The sequence below is a fragment of the Epinephelus fuscoguttatus genome, linkage group LG9, assembly GCF_011397635.1.
Source record: "Epinephelus fuscoguttatus linkage group LG9, E.fuscoguttatus.final_Chr_v1".
Taxonomy (NCBI): domain Eukaryota; kingdom Metazoa; phylum Chordata; class Actinopteri; order Perciformes; family Serranidae; genus Epinephelus; species Epinephelus fuscoguttatus.
In genome coordinates this window covers 4,339,508-4,359,363 of record NC_064760.1, presented here as the reverse complement: position 1 = coordinate 4,359,363, position 19,856 = coordinate 4,339,508, and the positions used below count along the sequence as shown (strand labels likewise).

Here is a 19,856-nt window from a genome sequence, read left to right as displayed (position 1 = left end):
TATCCACTAAACCACCAACGCCCCGAAAGAGGAGCTTAATCATTGTCCAAACATGAACCAATTTAAAATAAGGAATAAAAACATAATATTTAGAGGGTGCAGGGTTGAAGACAGGGGCTGGAAAGTCACCAGTTGTTCACAGGGATTTCTGTTTACTTTTCCTACCAATATATATTACTACATTTTTCTGTTAATAACAAAGTATTGATAAGTAAATATTAATTTTTAGGTATGTCAGTGCTTCTTGTAGTATATTTTCATGCTAATAGCCTACTTTTGTTCTTTTAGTAGCCTAAGGTTCTGAATGTATGACATGAATGTATTTCTACATTTTAGTATTCGTACTTTTACTTAAGTAAAATATATGAATTCTTCCTCCACAGCTGTCTGAAAGTTCACAGTTAACGTTGTAGCAGGCTAAGCTTTATATACTTAAGTATAATATTGAGATACCTGTAGTTTACTCAATTATACATTAAATTTATTCAACTTTATACTTAATACTCCACTACATTTATTTCACAGCTATGGTTATATTGATTTAAAAGACAATTGCTGATTTGTGTGTTAGTTTATGTTGCTGACTGGACCCATCAGGTTGAAACACTGCTGGGATTTATGTGAGGTCATCATGTACTTACATGTACACAACTATATATATATATATATATATATATATATATATATATAGATTTAGATTATCACTCAAACACTAATGTAAAAGCAGAATTTCTCTCGTAGTTGATTGAGGTGGAGCTCATATTGAACTATTAACTAACGATTATTTTCATTATCATTTAAGCTGTGCTTACATAAACTGTTGGTTATAGCAAAACATATTTTACAAATGACCCTGATGACGACCTGAGAGTCACGACGCATGGTCTTTTTGATATGTTGCCATGTAAAATAAAGGCATTTTAATTTTTGCACACACCCTACAGTGTGCCTTGGGTTTTTTATTATTAGGAGACTTGCATTTTGTATTTTTTGATTGAGCGTATACTTCACTCATTCAACCAGCCCCTCACAAGATGGAGTAAACACAGTGCACCTGAAAAGAGCACCTGTGTGACAACTACTAAGACCCAGCAGCGCTTCTACTCCTTTGTCTTCATATTTTATAAATGCTTGCAAGAAGTCAAATAAATGTAGCACAGTAAAAAGTACAGTGTTTCCCTCTGACGTGTGTACGGAGTAGAGGTAGAAGGGGGCATGAATAAACAGTACTTGAGTAAATGTACTTGATTACATTCCATCAATGAACATTTTGCATAGAGTACTTTCACTTTTGATACTTTAATTACATTCTGCTGGTAATACTCGAATATTTTTACTTGAGTAGAACTTAGAATGCAGGATTTTACTTTCTACACTGTGGTATTTTTGGCCTCCATCCTGTAGCAGCTTTGTGAAACTGAAAAGATTTTCCATCATTAAACTTCTGAACAAAATAATCAATACAAATAAGAACTGCAACAGTCAATTTATCTACAGAGATACTCTTGAGAACTGATTAATCATATAAGTTGATTATTTTTATCTTCTGTGACATTTAACTGAATATTTCTTCAACTTTTTTTGACCACACAATTAATGGAGAAAGAGATTTGCAGATTAAAGGATAATTAATCTTTAGTTGCAGCCTTAAATACACAAATTAAAGAAGAAAATAAAAACAGTACAACAAAAAAAACTGCAATTTGTTCAACTTTATTGAGAAAAAAACCATCACAGAGCTATTAGTTGATCGATCAGCCGTTGAGAGCTTTGAGTTTCATCTTCAGTGCAAAAAGAGGAGAACAGTGTTGGATGATGGATGAACTAACGGCTCTCTCGTCTAAAAACAACAAAACAAAAACAGAATAAAACCCAAAAAAGCTGTCGTCATCTTTTTTTTGTGTTTTTTTGTTTGTTTGTTTGTTTTTTATCTCAGCAGCACATGAACCAATCACTGACATGCATTAAATTATTTTATAATTGTAACAGTTCTCTCTTCAGTCCACTCTGCTTCATGTTCTTTTGTTTTGCAGTTGGCACATTCACAGCTCAGAGTCCTCAGCCCTTCACGTGGTTTACTTATTTTTTTTACTTTTATTTTGAAAAGCAGAGAAAAATCAAGAGTTTAAAAGCATTTAGGACAAAAAAGAAATAATGAACAAATTGCTGTTATTGGCTGATGAGAGGGAGGGGAGGGGGCGTGGCCACATGAGAAAATCAGTTTATTCCAGCAGTGAGTGAGAAGAAGAAGAAGAAGAAGAAGAAGAAGAGGAAGGTGGATCACATGGCGTATTTCTGAGTCCAGTCCTGAGCCATCTTGTTGTACCTGCAGGTAGAGAAACACACGGGCGAGTCAACGTCTGTCAGCTGTTCACAGAGAGCAGGGACGATGCCATGCCTGCAAACACAACACACACTCAGTGCTGCAACACAACCTGCTGCAGATTGTAAAACAATGTACAGACGCACACAGACGTGATCCCACTCATCATCTCTTATGACCCGCTGTCAGTGTGAGGTGGTCACTCTGCTCAGGGCTGAGCTGTGGCTAGTTTTGAGGCGCATGTAACCACTGTTCATACTGTGGCAAGTCTTACATATATTAGTGAACTGTAACTATAAAATGAAAGGATGTTTTGCTGCCTCTCACAGCAGCTGGAGTCTGAGAGACAATAACTTCATTCACTGGGCCGACTGCCGGCAACTTTTAAGGTGGAACGTTAACTTGTAATGTTACTCAATGCATGAGTTGATGACGTGAATCCATCAGCACATCTTAAATTTCACCATGACAACTTTGACCATCACTTTAGTTTTTATTGTCTCTCTTGAATGACATACACTTGAAGTAATTAAGTGTTTAAAAATATAGATTCATTTGGAGCGGATTATGTGAAGGTCATATATTCTAATCCTCACTTCCTGTGGGCTACAGCAACACTAAACCCCTGAGCTTGCCTGAGAAGGACTAAATGCACAAAGCTGCTATTTTGAAATATCCCATGGAGAGAGACTCTCACTGCAGCCTGTTCTGTTTTGTTGTGAAAATGTGGGCATGCAGCCTCGTTCTGTGGACGATAAACCAGGTGCAGACTTCCATCTGTGTCACCGCTGATGAGGAAATACAGCGAGTGCTGGACGGAGCAGTGAGTGACAACAACCCCGCCCACATTTAACAGGACTGTCTGAACACACCGAGGGTCTACGTACCATGTCTGAAGGCTTACTGCTGGTTCCACAGGTGCTGGACTGAAAGTGTTTGGTGGAAATGGGGCTTACATGCTGCATTTTAATTGATCTTAAAAGTATAATTTTAAGGTACTTTCCTTGAGTATTTCCATTTTCTGCAACTGTACTATAATGTATTCAACAGCCTTAGTTACGTTTCAGTTATTTATGTTACAACAATGTTTGTTTCTGAAATTCAACACATCGTTAAAGATTAAACCAAAACCTTTTCTGTCTGTGACATCTTGTAAAAGAGTGTTGCTGTGTCTGCATGTCAAATGTTTTCATTTAAATCATTATTTAAGGCTCAAAGAAGAAGTACTTTTATTACATTTTGCTAATTCTTATGTGCTTTCACTTTCGGAGCTATTTGAATGCAGAACTTTTACATGTAATGGCATACTTTTGCACTGTAGTCTTTTTTTATTATACATACATATATATATATATATATATATATATATATATATATATATATATAACTAAGTAAATGATTTGAGTACCACTTCCATCACTGCATGTGATCCCAGGTGATGCTGCATCACACGCCCAAGTATTTAGTCATGTTTCACTTCCTTTACTTTCAGCCTGACTTACGTTTAATGTGAACACAGATAGTTGAGAGAAAAACAAATTATTTCAGAGACAAAAGTCCAGGCAGGAAGCGATACTAGTGCTATGGTTGAATTAAGTCATTATCTCATGTTACCAGTAATGTATCGCTTTCATTGATTAAAATAAACCCACTGAAGTGTCTCTTTCTTTCTGCATGCAGGTAAAAAAAGAGCAGTTAATTCAGACGAGGCAGAAACTGTCAACGTCACTGTTTTTTCATGTTTTAGCTCAGTTTTCATTCCTGCTGAACCGTTTTTAAACTAATAATCAGATTTTATAATCATCTCCTTCCTTCCACACAGCCACTGTGTTTAGTTCAGTTTTTAAACATTCTTGCTGACTAACCGTCACAGTTTGTGTTTTAAGTGTCACATTGTCTTCTCAACGTGTTTTGTTGACTTGCAGAAATGTAAAAGATTTCTAGTTTTAATTCGAGAGGCTAAAACATGAAAGATCAGCAGCTCAGACTGACTTTATATCTGGAGCCATGCTTTGCATCAACGTGCTTCAGGTTTTTACAGAAACATTTTCCTTCAGCAGGCAGCTCAGGTGAGTTAACTCTGCTCCAATCAGATGACAGCTCAGCTCTTACCCCTCACAGCATGGCATACTTCTCTGTCCACTCCCTGGCTAGCCTGTTATACCTGAGACAGACACTCTGGTTAAAAACCTCCACGCTGCTGCTGCTGCGTCAGACTCAGGTTTATACTGTGTTTATATTTGAGGGTAGATTTAAAGGGTTAGTTCGGATTTTTTGAAGCAAGGTTGTATGAGGTACTTATCCACAGTCAGTGTATTACATACAGTAGATGTCCGTCTGCTTGCCCCCAGTTTGACAAAGCACCTTACCATCAGACGGCCCTGTCCAACAGGGAACTGAAGCCAATATATCGTTCGCTTCAAAGCCACTAACCCCTTTGACAAAATAGGTGGAAGTTGCTCATTTACTGCTGTCTTGGTTGTCTACCCCTGGCTTAGCTTCTGTGGTAGTTCACCTGTCTGCTTCTCCAAGCTGGGCGCATGTTGACTGACATCGACCCCATACAACCCCACCTCAAAAAATCAGAACTATCCCTTTAGATTAGTAGTCCCGAAAAAAACTGAACACCAGGCTCCAGAGAAAAAAAAAAAAGATATAAAAACACTAAATATTTTGTATGTTAATTTCTTACCTGCGTCATAAAGATGAGGGAGGATGAAAGTTTTGCTCTTGATTTAATCTTTGAACTTAACTACTGGTCATTTACTTTATTTCACAAATTTTTATCTGCAAAGGTCTTGTTTATTTTATATATATTTCCCTTCCTGCTCAGGAGACAAACAGGAGCTGATGTTTGGGAAACACTGCCTTTTATTTATTGACTGTATGTTCTTTTGGGCGTCGCCATTTATATACAGTACATCTAAAAAGGTAGGTAGGTAGATTGTAACCGTGATGAGATTGATTCTTTTTTATTTCACAGATATGAACTCACCTAACAGGGTCTGTTTTGTAGATGCGGGCGATCTCTGGCACTAACGGGTCGTCAGGGTTCGGGTCACATAACAGAGAACAAATGGACAAAAGGACTGCAGAGAGAAAAACAGGCGTTTAAAACATCACCGACATTTCAATATTTTTATAACTGAAATCAAAGTTGGCTTCTGAGACATGACTAAGTATGTTTTCACTGATGGTGAAATTTGTAAAACTTTAAAGAAAGTAAAAGCCAAAGATTTTTACTTTTCTTGTTCACTCATTTTTGTTTTGTAAAGCCTGAATGCCCGATATGAATCTTATCTTATGAATATCACTTTAAGCCAAATTAATTAAACCCAAAATGCTCTCTCACACACACACACACACACACACACACACACACACACACACACATCTCACCTTTAGAGATAGTTAATGCAGGAGACCACTGTGATCTCAATATATCCAAGCAGATGCTGCCGTTACTGTTAATATTTGGGTGATAAATTCTTGTTGTGAAGGCGACCTGACGGGAAGAAGAAACAGAAACACTGAGAAACATCTTTACAGATCAGAGCAGCCTCTGTACGTCACCTAAATGCAAAGTCTGAGCTCTTCTCCCATGTGGAGGACAGAGTTGGCTCGCCTTAAAGCCGGCAGCAGAGGTAGTAACAGTGCTAAATTGATGTTTGTGTGAAAGGGACAGCTGGTAGGAGGGGATCATGGATAGGCTGGGTGTGAGGTTTTGACGGTATATTATGTGTGCGACCCACCACTGGGAGATTTACAAAGCAGCTAGAAGCAGTTAGCAGCTAACTCAAAAAAGAAGAACAGCAACCGAAAATGTGGGAAGAAATGAGGCCCGCAAGGTCCTTACCCTCCAAGCAGGGGACGAGATCTACCGCAATAAAACAGGGACGGTAAATTATTGTTATTGCCACATTATCCCATTGTTATTGTTTAGATAACACCGATTGGCGCGTATGTCATATGTCACATTAGAGGCTGACGTTGTTTTAAACGCCACATATCTTTTGAATCCAGAACGCCGGCATTCTGTCTAAAATCACACACTGTGGCGGCATGATGCCAGCGTGGTCTGGTCCTGTCTAAAAAAGTGGAGCCGGCGTGATGAAGGGTCTTTGTTGTGGCAGTTTTGAAAGATCTCTGTGTAAAAAAAGCTTAAAATGACCACGCCTGAGCCTGATGCTGCGTTAGGACCTGATGGTTTCAGGTTGGACAGCTAAACTATAGTTGGAAGGAAAATTTGAAAATATAAAAAACATTTTTTTCCAGCAAAGCACATGACATCACCTCGTAACCAATTCTGCACATCTAATTTACAAAAAAATAAAACAAACAATGTCTTTTTAGGTGATAAAGTCTATGTTAACAAGACACTGAAGACGTCAGAAAGATGAGTGAGAGGAGCTTCTTACTGACCTTGGGTGGTTTGAAGGGATAATCTGTAGGGAAATGAATAGTCAGGAAAAATACGCCGCCCTGATAGGGACTGTCAGGCTGCAGCAGAAACAACACAGGAAGAAGAACAGAGGTTAAACATTCATATGTTCACACACCATCACTCCTCAGAATACTTCACGTTAGCTGTGCTTTAATAATTGTTTTAGTAAAGTCCTACTTATACTTTGTAATACTACTGGGGACAAATCAAGTGTTTTGAACTGAATTTGAATTGTGCATTACATGACACATGTACATTATAAACTTTCACTGACTTTGCAGTTATGTTGACCACAGTATATATATTTTATATCTGATATTACATGTTGTTTGTTCATTTCTGCTATATTTTATGTCAAAGATTGCCATTTTGTCCTTGCATGTTTTTCCTCTTTTCTTTTATTTAATGAACTCTGTTGGACGGAGCCTGAGCTGTAAGACTTTCACTGGCAACAGCTGCCTCTCTGTACTCTGTACTGCATATAACGAATAATAACTTGACGCGTTTTTGGACCAACGGAAGTTTTTCATAGTTCTTAAGAATCCCCCCTTTGTTATTGTGTCAGCACCACAAAAACAAGGAACAATTGTAGTTTTGTTTTAAGGGACTTTTTTAGTTCTTATTTAGGAGTGGATATTCTCACAGCACAAGAGGAATCATGAGTGACGCAACTGAGTGGTGATTGATTGACCATATTTGTCAACGCAGCACCAGCAACTGCCATTTAAAAAACAAACAAACAAAAAAAAAAAAACAGTAGCTTTACGAACCACTGGCCAGTTTGCCTCATCTTCAGTGTTCCTATACGCAGTGTGAATGTAAACAGAAGAACAGCTCTGTTCTCAGGGAGCTCCAGAGTGAGTTGTTCCTCTCATGGAGTCCCCTGAACTGTCCGACCCAAACATAGATCAGTCACTTCACTGCCTGAACAAGAAGCTCGTACTGACATCTTTGAACTGATGCTGCTTTCATCTACAACAGTCGAACAAAGCGCTTTGCAGGTGATTAGGAATTTGACGTAGCTAGGTATTTCGAACGTTTTTGCAACTTTGCAGCAAACGTCTGTTGAAAAGCCTTTTCCACAGCAGATAATTTGGTTTGTTAAAGCAGGAAACAGTGTTGGCATTGTGTATGCTGACTCAGTGTTATGACACCTGATGGAACTGAGACGTTGTTAATGAAATTAGTTAGAACTGTGATTTCCCTGCCGTGACAAGTCAAATTATGTTCTGTGAAGAAGGTCTCTATCGTCACTACACTGCTCCCATCTGTAGTCTGAATTAAAACGACAAACTTTTTTATTGACTCCCACATTGTTAACGGCAGTGCATTACAGCTTCACTCTGTCTGTTCTTACCTTTCAGAGTAAAAGCCACAGACACACACACTGCATCACTGCTTACTAGAGGGAGGTCACTGTCATACTGAGGCTGTGGTGATGAATTGTCTAATATACGGAAATTGTTTTGCTTCAGATTTTGCTTTGGCCTCTTCTTTAAGTTTGTATTCACCATAATACCTGATTATCTCAATAAAATTTACTAAAACAAATGTATGTGTGAGGCAAAAAGACTATTCACTATTTTGGCCAGTGGATTTTCAGCCCCTGTGGCTGGTGAGTCAGAAAGTTTTGGCACTAATATTTTGGACACAGACAGGCCAAAAAAATACTTTCTCATGAGTGGCAGCATTTTACTTAACAACAACAAAAAAATGCCGCACTCTTGTTTTTGCTAAAAACATATCTATTTCCATGCACACAAAAGGCTAATTTCTCTCAAATCCTGTGCACAAATTTGACCTTGTATTGTGACCAGCCCAGGACACACCTGTGTTATTATCATGTTATTTAATCAGCATCTTGACAGCTGTCAGGTGGATGGATTATTTTGGCAAAGGAGAAGTGCTCAATTAGTGCACATAACTTAAGAGAAACAAGTTGTCTGTGTGCATAGAAAGTCTTACTTTTTTTTATTTTAGCTCATAAACTGGAAGCAATATATATATATATATATATATATATATATATATATATATATGTTAAAAAAAAGAGTTGCGTTTATATTTTTTGTTTGGTGTAAATGTGGAAGTGAAAGGACAAGGTGGAAGCACACTGATGATGCGTTATACCTGTTTATCTTCTCTCATGATTGTTTTGTCACTCTTTATTTCTAGTTTCTCTGTTTGGGTGGGGTCGGGTAGGAAATAGACTGTTTCTGTTTTGCTGATGTAGAGTACCGATGTTATATTTAACAAGTCAAAAGAAAAGCACTATATAAATACAACTTATGTCATGCTGTGCTGAGCCTAGTAAAAACATTATTTCCCTTCAGACTCCAGAACAAAATATATCTGAGTTGTATCCAGTCACGTCATAATGAATCCAATAATCATAATGACATTTATTCAACATAACACTTGATTCAGAGCAGTTTGATACTTACAGGCCCCATAATAGTAGCTTGCCAATGAAACACTGGAAAAAAGGGGGAGGAAATGGTTACAAAAGCATTTACTGTGGGTCAGGTGTACAGAAAATAGAGTGTGTATGTGTTGTTGTTTGTTCTGTACGTGTGAGGAAAAGACTAAAAGAAAATGATCTTACTGTCTTCACCGACAGGTCCGGCAGAGCACTGAGCTGGAGGATCTCTGGACAGATCGGTTAGCTCCTAAAACACAGAGAGAGAAGAAGGAGAAAGATAAAGTTAAAATAAAGAAGAAATTTACATTACACATACATTAACTATGATTTTAAAGTTTTGAGTTAAGACACAATCAATCACGAAAACCTTCAAAACAAAAGGAGCTGTTTACCAGAGGGGTATTCCAGGTAGGAGGTTCAACAAACTCTGAGTCTAACCCTGAACTCTGAGTTGATTTACCCTGAGATGGGAAACTCTGAGTTACCGGTTCCAGAACAGCTGATCTGAGTTAGTTCAGTCAACTCTGAGTATGTTCACTCTGAGTTAAGCCGACAATAAAAAGCCATCATCAATGGAGCTCCGACTCCACGATTCACCATGGCAACAGGTAAATAAAAGACAGTGCCTCCATTTTAATCCAGTGGATGTAGAGATATTAATGCATGTGTAGCAGACGGTGCACGTTTATCTTTAAAAGAAGAGCCTGAGTCAGAGCGAGGAAAGTGTCAATAAGTTAACCATAAAGTTAATAAAAGTTTTATTCAGTGTTGTCCGTTTAGTCATCATTTATCAGACTTACATTTCCTTAATGAAGATAAAGTGGTGGAATCTGACTGTGTATCAGGCTGTAGATACATTACATTCTATTAATAATATATAATATTTGTTCAGATTTGATCTGATGGGGAAAAACACAGGAGGCAGAATATTTAAAACATATAGGCTAGGCTATAGATCAAAGACATAAAGACATGACTGTAAATTCACAGTCTGACCCAGTAATAATATGTTTGGTGATTTGCACTTGAAAAAACGTTGAGGTTAAAATACAGTAGATTTTAAAATGCTGGACATCTATTTGTATCTTGACTCAACAGCATTCAGTGACTTTATTTCAGCTACAAATGTAGTAAATGTAAAGACAGTGAAATGCTGCACCATTGCTCACTCAGAAATATGAACATATAATCCCCAATATTAGGCTATAGGAGTTATGTTCCATCAGTGCGACCAGTGACATCAGTGATAGAGATCATTAGTCATTGATACTACGTGTCTATACTGATTTTTAAAATTTAAATAATTAGACCTACACATTATGTGCAATAAACATTTGGGAGCTGCTCTAACAGACTGACAGTCTGATCCTTGTGCACAGTGTTATAAAAATAATAAATATAAAAAGGACAGAGGTTTGATTCTGAGCTGAGGGTGAATTCTCGCTGTGTAATATTTGAATGTAAAGACAAAAACCGATGTCCAAAGAAATGACTGATGTGCATAAATTCAGTAACTTCAGACAGTCCTGAGTAACAAACTAATATCCAGCAGGATTTAGACTGTGACAGACGGTAAATCTCCGCTAATGAATGCGCTTCGATACAAGCTTTGACACGGACTGAATGAATGAGGAAATGAAACAGCGTGTAAGAGGGAGGAGACAGAGAAAAACCGGTTTATTGAAGAAAACCTGTCAGTGAGCAGGTTATGTTCACAGAGTCTGTTACCATGGTGACTGACTCAGAGTTTCAGTTACCTCTCTTTCTGGAACGGATAACTCAGAGTTTCCCTCATCTCAGGGTTAACTTACTCTGAGTTTTCACATAACCCGCTTTCTGGAATACCCCTCAGTAAGTCGGGCTATAAATTTTTTCTTAATAATCAAAATGTCCTTTCTCTTTTCACGTCATTCTCCCGGTGTTCCAGTTTTCTGTTTTGCCACTGAAACAAGCAACAAGCATCTCTCATTTGTTTCCGGTTTGTGTGCTGTTGCTTGCTGCTTTGCGTTTTGTTCTCTTGGACTGTTTCCTGTTTTGAAAATGTCAACGCCAGGTGTCACAAACAAACACACAGAGGAACGAGGCTGCAGCTCATCTCATCTAAGAGTTAACAGTTTAAGTCCCGACTTTATCAACAGAGAAACATCTCCTTCAAAACAAGTCTACTTCTGTCTGATTTACATGTTTTGTGTTGTTGACTGAGTCCATGCTGCAGTCAGCTGGTTTAGATGTAGAGTAGAGTTCAAAGCTGACGATCCCATAATTCTCTGTCAAGAGGTCTATTAATAGGTTAAGAGTATAGCCGGGCAATAAATCAATATTATAAAGATACTGTAAGATAAGACTAGACATGGTCTTAGATTTTGGGTACGTCCCATGTGTTGTCTTTACCTGTTTTTAAAGTCTGCATTACAGCAAAGTGATGTAATTTTTCTGTTGTATTATTTGTCTTTACACACAGTGTGTAAATGTTTTGTGAAAGCACCAGTTGTCAACCCTACAGTACTGCACCAATACCCATATCAAGGTAATTAGTCAAACATATTTTGGTATTTGATTTTTTTCCATATCATCCAGCCCCACTTAGGTATTTTTCTTCAGATAATGTAAAAGAAAAACTCTTAAAAATGTACAAATCACCACCAAAAGCACTTCTGAATTTTACCTTAAAATAACCTTAGTGTTTCAGGTAAGGTGCATTTTCAGGGGGCGGCTTTGTTATTCGGTAAAAGTTTAGACACTGACAACAAATGTGGGGTTAATAATTAATAATCAATGGACTAATATATTAAAGGTTTTGACAAGTTATTTGCATAGATTAAAAGGCCCTTAAGCGCCAGTGTGCACATTGTGTTTTATTCTCATCGGCAGCGTCTTTTCAATTGTTTCCGATAGCGACAGAGCGTACATCCAAGAAAAAAAAAACCCACGTCCAGCGTTATTTTTCAGAGCGCCATGCCTTTTTTGTTCGGCTGCTCAAAGCGCTTCTGTTTGGAAATCTCTTAACTTTTAAGAAAGGCGTCGCTGACGTCACTGCTGGTTATCTAGCTAGGCTACTGTCTGTTGATGTAGCGTCACGTTAGCTACCTATCTAATGTTAGTGTCAAGATATTGTTGTCATAGAAACATATCCATGAGGACCACATCATTTAAAAAAGCGCTGGGAGAGCCCTGCCACTGCTTTTCTTTTTTTCCCTGTTACCCTTAAAAAAATCCTTAAATTTAACAGCCCATGAGCTGGTACATTATCACCTTAAATCATTAACAATGGGTTAACTAAAATATTTCTGTAATGAGCTCTAACACCAACTTCTCTTAAAACCACAACTTCTCCTTTCCATGTTCTTATTTCTGCATTTCTCGACCCCGTGTTTACTGAGCTGACGTCTTCCTCTGTTGTCTGCAGAAATTCTTTTAACTCCATCAGTTCTCAGAAGTCAGCGAGTGTTTTGAAACACCATGAATGACAAGTAAAGCCGGTTGTGTTCAGATGAGATAAGGAAATAGAGTTACTACGTGGAGATAAAGAACCCAGCAGCGACTGTCTGTCAAGGCTTCACATGTTCAAACAACACGTTACGTCTGTCAACACGCTATCACGGATGTCTGTTAACAGATCGGCTTCATCCAACCACAAACCAAACATGTCAACCTCACCCAAAAGCCGGCTTTATCCTGCTGTTGAATCAAGAGTGCAGGTATCTTTTAAAATTTATGAATGAGATATTTCAACAAAACCAAACAGGTGCACATCCAAGATATAACCTCACGTCATGTGTTTCTAATAAACTTTTATACGTCAGAAATGAGCATTTGACCAATACAATAAAATTGTCATTGTTTTTTAAGCTACCTCTAAACATACCGAGGAAATAATAAAAACAAAAGTGCTCTAATTACTTAACGAGACAAGTTACTTATCAAGTAAAGATGTTAAACACTCAATGTCAGGGTTAGCTTCTTCGCTGTCGTACATATTATTTTAAGTTTAAGTGTTTTGACTGTTGGTTGGTCAGAATAAATGATCAATATCCTGACCAGAAGAGTAAATTAATAATAGTTTTAATTCATGCAAAAAGAAACATCTGTGTCACAAAAATATGTGGTTGTTCTGCTCTGTTCCAACCACAAACAAGTTTACCAAAGCCTCATTTCCAGTGAGTAGTCTGGTCTGGTACCAACAAAACCGTTTCGTTCTATCCTTTTTTGTCACCCCTCTGTTGGGGTACCTAGCACACTGATCTGATACCAAAAGATTAGAGGAGCTAGAGCTAGAAACACTGCAGTCCGTTGATTGTTCAAGAGAGAGTAGTGACTCTTTCTCGACAAGGACTCAAACCACAAACAAGTTCCGAGTCTGTAGGCTGCAGCGGTATATCAGTTTCAAGGTATACCATAATATATAAGTTGACGGTTATCATACTGAGTACATTTTCTAATCTATGATACTGGAAAAAAGCAACTGGATGTTGAATCTCTTCTTTATTTTAGTTATTATCTAAGGGACGACTTTTTACACAAACCTCCATTAACAAAATGGTTTCAAGTTTCAATTACAGTAATAAAATGTTTGCTCCACAAACACCAACACTTCTCTTTTCAAGTCTTTAAAAAGGTCATTCTGACTGATAAGATAAATTCTAACTACCATGATACAGTGATGACCGTGACAGTCTCGGTCCGATTGTTTAATCCAATTTAGAGTTTGATTAACAGCTTTCAAACCAGCCTAAATTCACCAAACCAAACAGGTAAATGCACCACAGTTTAGATGTCAAAGCATCCTTATATTGGAGCGCCACCAAACATAAACAGACATGGTCACATTTGTACCTTTTAAGTCTGAACATTTAAGGTGATTAAACTTCAGGGTAACAGATGCCAAGTGTTAAATGAGTGTAGTGTCGTCAAAAATAAATTTACCGATAGATTCTGAATATTTTAAATGGATTTCATAGCCATCACCCACAGTATCGATGCACAGTATCAGCTGTGCTCTCGTTCTTATTGTTTACTACAGTCTGTTCTCTGCTACTAATCACGGAATGAAAAGTCGTTATGTTATATTTCTCTTTTAATACGCCTTTAAAAATGTATGCCCTCTGTGTCAATTTTTTCCTGTGTTATCAGAAATGGTATCGAATATATTTTTCAAGGTATTGTATCAACGTTAGAATTTCCAGTAAGTTAAAGATCACTGATGAAGACAAACATCAGTTTCTGCTTGTGTTGCAGAGACACAAACGTGTCATACTCGTGATCGTAACTCGGAGCAGAACACCGTCAGCAGCTGCATGTTTAGTGAATCTTATGTAACAAGATTGTTGAGTTTTCTGGTGCAACTGAACATGTGAAGGCTGAAGAAAAGGATGATGAAGATGATGTCACCACAGTTAGTTAACTGACACAGTGACCATAGATCTGCTGCTGCGAGCTGACACACATGTTGTCTGTGAAGTATTAGATTAGTCAAAGAGAGCCATGATGTTTCAACCTGTTGGTCCGAGAAAACAGGACCTTTAAAGAGGTCACCTACAGCTCCAGGAAAATGTGACAGACATTTTTCACTGTTTTCTGATGTTTAGTTAATCGATTACTAGAAAAAATAAATCATAAGATTAAGCATGGCCCCAACATATTCTACACTGAAGGGCTCATTTACTGGCTGTTTGATACGGTTGAGTTTAATATTTTATCATAAAACTTGATTTAATTTTTTTTAATTTGATGCCACCATAAAGTTGAACATCTCTTTTGATTCAGCCAACGACATGAAAAACAATGCTAGCCTTGTATGTTTCTGCCAAAAAACAGATCAGATTTGCACGTTTCATATGTATCATATCAACGTTTCTTTACTGACGCAGTATATAAGCTGACTTCGTAATCAGGAGGTGGGGGGGATGGTGACTGGCAAGTCACCTCAGTGAGACGGCTGCCAACCTGCACACCGTTGTTCAAGACCGAAAATTATAAGATACGGGTTGTGATTTAGTGAGTCACTGGTGATTATCCAGGACCTTTTAGGCACCAAACATGGGTGTTTTGTAGCGTCCCTTCACTGTAGTTCCAGCAGCTTTTTAAGCATGAGAATTGGTAATTTTTTTTCGAGACATTGCTGTTTTCCTGCCAGAATAGTGACAAAAGAGGTCTTTGTTTTTCCTGAGACACTGCTGCACATCCTGTCGGGATGGTGGCACAAAAAGGCGGTTGGTTTTTATGGAGATATCACCTCATTTCCTGCATGACAGTGGAACAAAAAATTTTTTTTTTTTTTAAAGACATTGCTGCATTTCCTGCAGCACAGTGGCACTTTTTTAACATTATTTTTAGGGCTTCTTGGCCTTTATTAGCTCAGCTGAAGAGTGACAAGAAAGGACAGATGACACGCAGCAAAGGGCGACAGGTTGGTATTGAACCTGGGCTGCTGCAAAGGACACATGCACTCTACTAAAGGTCGCCCCAAAAAGCAGATGTTTTTTTCCCCGAGATATCCTGGCTACATGCTAACCACAGCATTGTTGAAACATAAAGATTCAACATATCCACGACTTAATAATGTGCAAATGTAACGTAAGTGGTTTGCAGAAACGTACAATTCCCAAAACATTTCTGGCATTTGGGTTCTTAAAACATACGTGGACTTCACACCATGGTACTGAAACGATTAGTTAATTAATTAATGGCTGCAACTGTCAATTATTTTCATTACCAATCAATTTCAATGAAATCAACTGGTCCATAATTATCAGAAAGTAGTGAACAATGGGCATCAAAACTGATACAATCATAGTGCTTGTTTAAAGACATTCAGCATAATATTTTAAGACGAAGAAAAAAAATTTAAGCAATAATTGATTTTTAAAAATGATTATTGCTTCATTTTAGATCTACATTAATCTACAACTTCATTATCAATTAATCAATAATGTCATTTACTAAACAACCTCCAGCTGTTCTCCCATGTCTCAGATTTGCTTTTTCACATCACAGTAGACTGATTATATTTGACTTCTGGACAGTTGTTCGGACAACACAAGACATCTGAAGACGTCCCCTTGGACATTTCTCATTCTCCTGAAATTGTTGGAACTACCAAATCACTGATTGGAAATCTATTCAAGAAGCCCCACAGTACTACAAAGACATATTTATTTCGAAGGCTAACGCCGGCAGCTGAGACATGAAGCTGAACTTGTGTCTCCCATGTGAATGCAGCATTAAAAACAAACTGAGACACACGGGTCATTATTGATGTGTAAGCAGCAGGCCTATTTTTACTCAGCGAGTCGTGTGGACAGAAGAGTCGGGAGGCCAGATCAGGATATATCAGTGGAGCGGGGGTGAAAACACACGGCTGCTTATAGGACGAGAGGTTTGTATTTCCAGCATGCAGGTCTGCCTGAAGCCAAACTGTGTGTGTGTGTTGGTATGTGACATACAGGCTCGGCACACACACGGCTCATCTTTCAGATTTGACTGAGTTTAGGAGGAGAGAAAATGGTCAGGAATTCAGACACTGACTGTGACAGAAGCAGCTGGGAGAGCAGACATTTACCCTCGTGTTAAAGTCCTCACACTACTACCAGTGTTTTTAATAATGTTTCATTACCTTTTCAATCCATTCGACAAAAATAAAGACATTTTTTAGCAGCTATAATGAATACCAGGGGAAATACTGTGTCACGGTAGACAGTTTTTAATTTAAAAAATATCAAGAACGTAAACTACTTGATTCTTTTCACAGATACGTGTTTCTGTTGCGCAAAAGAATGTAAAAGTCAAGTTGAAATTTACCAGAGTTTAGACACTAAAACGCATGCTGCCACACACAAAGTGAACCAGAGAGAAAAACAGGTGCTTATAATATTTCCTTGACATGTTAAGGTCATGAGTATTACCTTTAAAAATCTGTCCTTTTTGGATTTTTTGGCATATCTTGCAGCCCTACAGAGTTGACTGCATTTCCAGTAACTCCAGAGCGCTGTAAAGCTAAAATGTCCAGATTTCTTGATAAGAAGATAGTTGTAATCATTTCCAAACTTTACAGTTTACTTCTGACAAAATATCCTGCTTCAAACAATGTTTGTTGGTGTTCACAAGTTCAACACCAACATTTTCACTGCAGGCAAAAAACTGTTTGCTCTCCCCACACACATGTAGTAATGATAGTATAACTTTATTCAAATTGAGGATTTTGTCTGATTTATTTTTTTTTTTTTAAATTACGTCATAAAATGTGACAACAGACATTTGAAGCTTTATTCAAAAGATGGTTCGAATGTAAAAGTTTGGCAGAGCCCTAATCAGATGAGTTGTAACTGATATCCACTGGTATACAGTGAACTTTGTGGTGGATGTGTTGAAAGCTGAAGAGTGACAAGAAAGGAGAAATGACACGCGGCGAAGGGTGACGGGTTGGTATCGAACCTGGGCCGCTGCAAAGGACACGTGCACTCTACTCGTAGAGCGAGAGGTCACCTCAAAAAGCAGATGTTTTTTCCCCGAGATATCCCGGCTACATGCTAACCACAGCACTGTTGAAACAAAGATTCAGCCAACCCTTACAAATATGTACAGTATGTGTAAGTGTGTGCTACACAGCTCGTCGCAAATGGGTTTCTCACTATAGTGGCTGATGTGAGAATGTGAATGGCCCTCTCTGGAGCCAGTGTTTCGTTTGTTCGCTCTGGGCTACTGTAGAAACATGGCGGTGCAACATGGTGATCTCCATAAACAAGGATGTGCTCCATATGTAGATATCATGAACTCACACTAAGGTGAACAAGAACATAATTCTTATTTTCAGGTACAGTAAAAGAAAAATCATACTTGTCTATTGGACTTTTAACGAACTATTTTAAATGCAGCTTTAATGACATCACATAATTTTGAGTACTCTCTGAATTTCATCTGCAGTGTCACACATTAAATTCATGTTCACTGTTATGACGGTGTGCAAAATAGAACAAAAAGCCTGTTGTGTCTCCCAAAGGGTTAAACAGGCAAAACCTCCCTGACAGCATTTCAAATACCTCACACAATGTTTTGACGTTTCCACGTGTTTGGTCTGACCAACAATACAAAAATATTCAGCTCAATAACACATAAGGGGGAAAATGATACATATTTGATGTTATGGTACTTTTAAAATTAATATCTTTGTAGTATCTTTTCTAACCTATATTTATGTTCTTGAGTGTTTCTGTTTGGCCTATTTAAATGTGTTTTTTGTATGTTTAATGTATGAACCAAAAAACCAAAGCAAATTCTTTGTCAATGAAAATCTACTTAGTAATAAATCTTATTCTCACTTTTGTCCTTATGACTTTATTAACTGTTTAATTTTGCCTGATTGTCCTAACCAGCACTACACAAGTATATAAAAATGTAATTAACATGATCTCCACCTTTACCTGCTGCATCTGTAAAGTGATAGACATGAAATGGGTAGATGACTAGATGCTATACTTTTGGACCAAAGTGAGATTTGAATGCATGATTTTTACTTGTAACAGAGTATTTGTACACTATTTTTACTTTAATAAAATGTCTGAGTACCTCTTCCTCCACTTACTGACTGCAAAACTTGAAAGACAAACTTCATTGTAACTGAAAACCGAAACTCAACGTGAACAAAACAAAAGCAGGTGTCTGTAAGATGAATGTAACCTCACAATTATTTAAATGAACTACAAAACATTTCAGTGAGAGGCCTCAAGCTAAAGCTAACACCGGTTTATTGTTTCATTTGAGACCTTCAACAGTCGCCGCGGGGGGGTTTCTACCAAAAACCTGCCTCAAGTTCACAGAGACACACCGAAACACAACACACAGAAAATAACTCGACACGTCTCAAAACAAAGCCCAGCTGTAATCTGACGGTTTGTGTCATATGTTGTGTCATCGGCAGCAGCTGCTCGCAAAGCTAACTGTGCTAGCTAACGAGCTAACGGCTGACAAACATCAGGTATGAAAGCTACAACCGCCAAACTCTGGTTTTAATTAAATGTGAGGGGAAAAGGGGGAAGTCCGTTACCTTGGTAATTCGTTTTAAAGCCATTGTGTCTGCGGCTGTCGAGGTGGAGGAGGTGGAGGAGGAGGGCAGGCCAGCTAGGTGACGCTAACTACCGAGCATCTAGGACTTTGCTAGCTTTTGTAGGCTGGCTCGAAGCTAACTAGCTGTGCTACACATACGCCGGTTAAACTACAACTTGTCTTTTCGTTAAATCTCCGTCTTTTTCTTACGGACTTTCAGCTCGAGACTGGAGACTGACTCTCCAGCACGTCAGCCCTGACTTCAGGCTGACACTAGAATAATGAACCGGACCGACCGCAGCAGCTCAAAATGTCTTCCGTTTCACACAGAGAGCAGCTGTCAGAGCACCGGGAGCAGGAGGTCTCACTCTGACGCTGTTTCAGGCGGGAGGTCTCACTCTGACGCTGTTTTAAGGCACCGAGCAAACAGAGCGCAGCTGTCAGAGCAGCAGGAGCAGGAGGTCTCACTCTGACACTGTTTCTGGCACTGGAAAATGACACCCAACAAGATCAGAGTCAGAAACTGGTGTATTGGCCAAGAAAGTGTGGACACTCTCTAATGGACATTTTACAACTATATACACTCACCGGCCACTTTATTAGGTACACCTGTTCAACTGCTTGTTAAC

At 38.3% G+C, this 19,856-nt stretch overlaps 1 protein-coding gene across 2 annotated transcripts; it reads right to left on the bottom strand.

The window, feature by feature from the left end:
- Positions 1–1,697: 1,697 nt before the first annotated feature.
- On the bottom strand, positions 1,698–19,587 carry LOC125894821 (ubiquitin-conjugating enzyme E2 2-like). Of its 2 annotated transcripts, XM_049586461.1 has the most exons (8): positions 19,229–19,587; positions 9,373–9,436; positions 9,212–9,243; positions 6,746–6,823; positions 5,723–5,828; positions 5,319–5,412; positions 4,436–4,487; positions 1,698–2,326 (listed from the first exon to the last, which is right to left on the bottom strand). In XM_049586461.1, the coding sequence occupies exons 1-7, from the start codon at positions 19,250–19,252 to the stop codon at positions 4,439–4,441; spliced, it is 447 nt and encodes a 148-aa protein (XP_049442418.1). In that variant the 5' UTR covers positions 19,253–19,587; the 3' UTR covers positions 1,698–2,326; positions 4,436–4,438. The 2 variants fall into 2 exon arrangements, with proteins under 2 accessions (XP_049442418.1, XP_049442419.1); XM_049586462.1 differs by lacking the exon at positions 4,436–4,487 and having other exon boundaries at positions 19,229–19,583.
- Positions 19,588–19,856: the final 269 nt, after the last annotated feature.

Coding starts and splice junctions, on each gene's coding strand:
- LOC125894821 (XM_049586461.1), bottom strand. CDS start 19,252: ATGGCTTTAAAACGAATTACCAAG. Junction 9,244..9,372: donor CGGACCTGTCGGTGAAGACA/GTAAGATCATTT, acceptor CCTTTTTTCCAG/TGTTTCATTGGCAAGCTACT. Junction 4,488..5,318: donor TACAAAACAGACCCTGTTAG/GTGAGTTCATAT, acceptor TGTCTGTCTCAG/GTATAACAGGCTAGCCAGGG.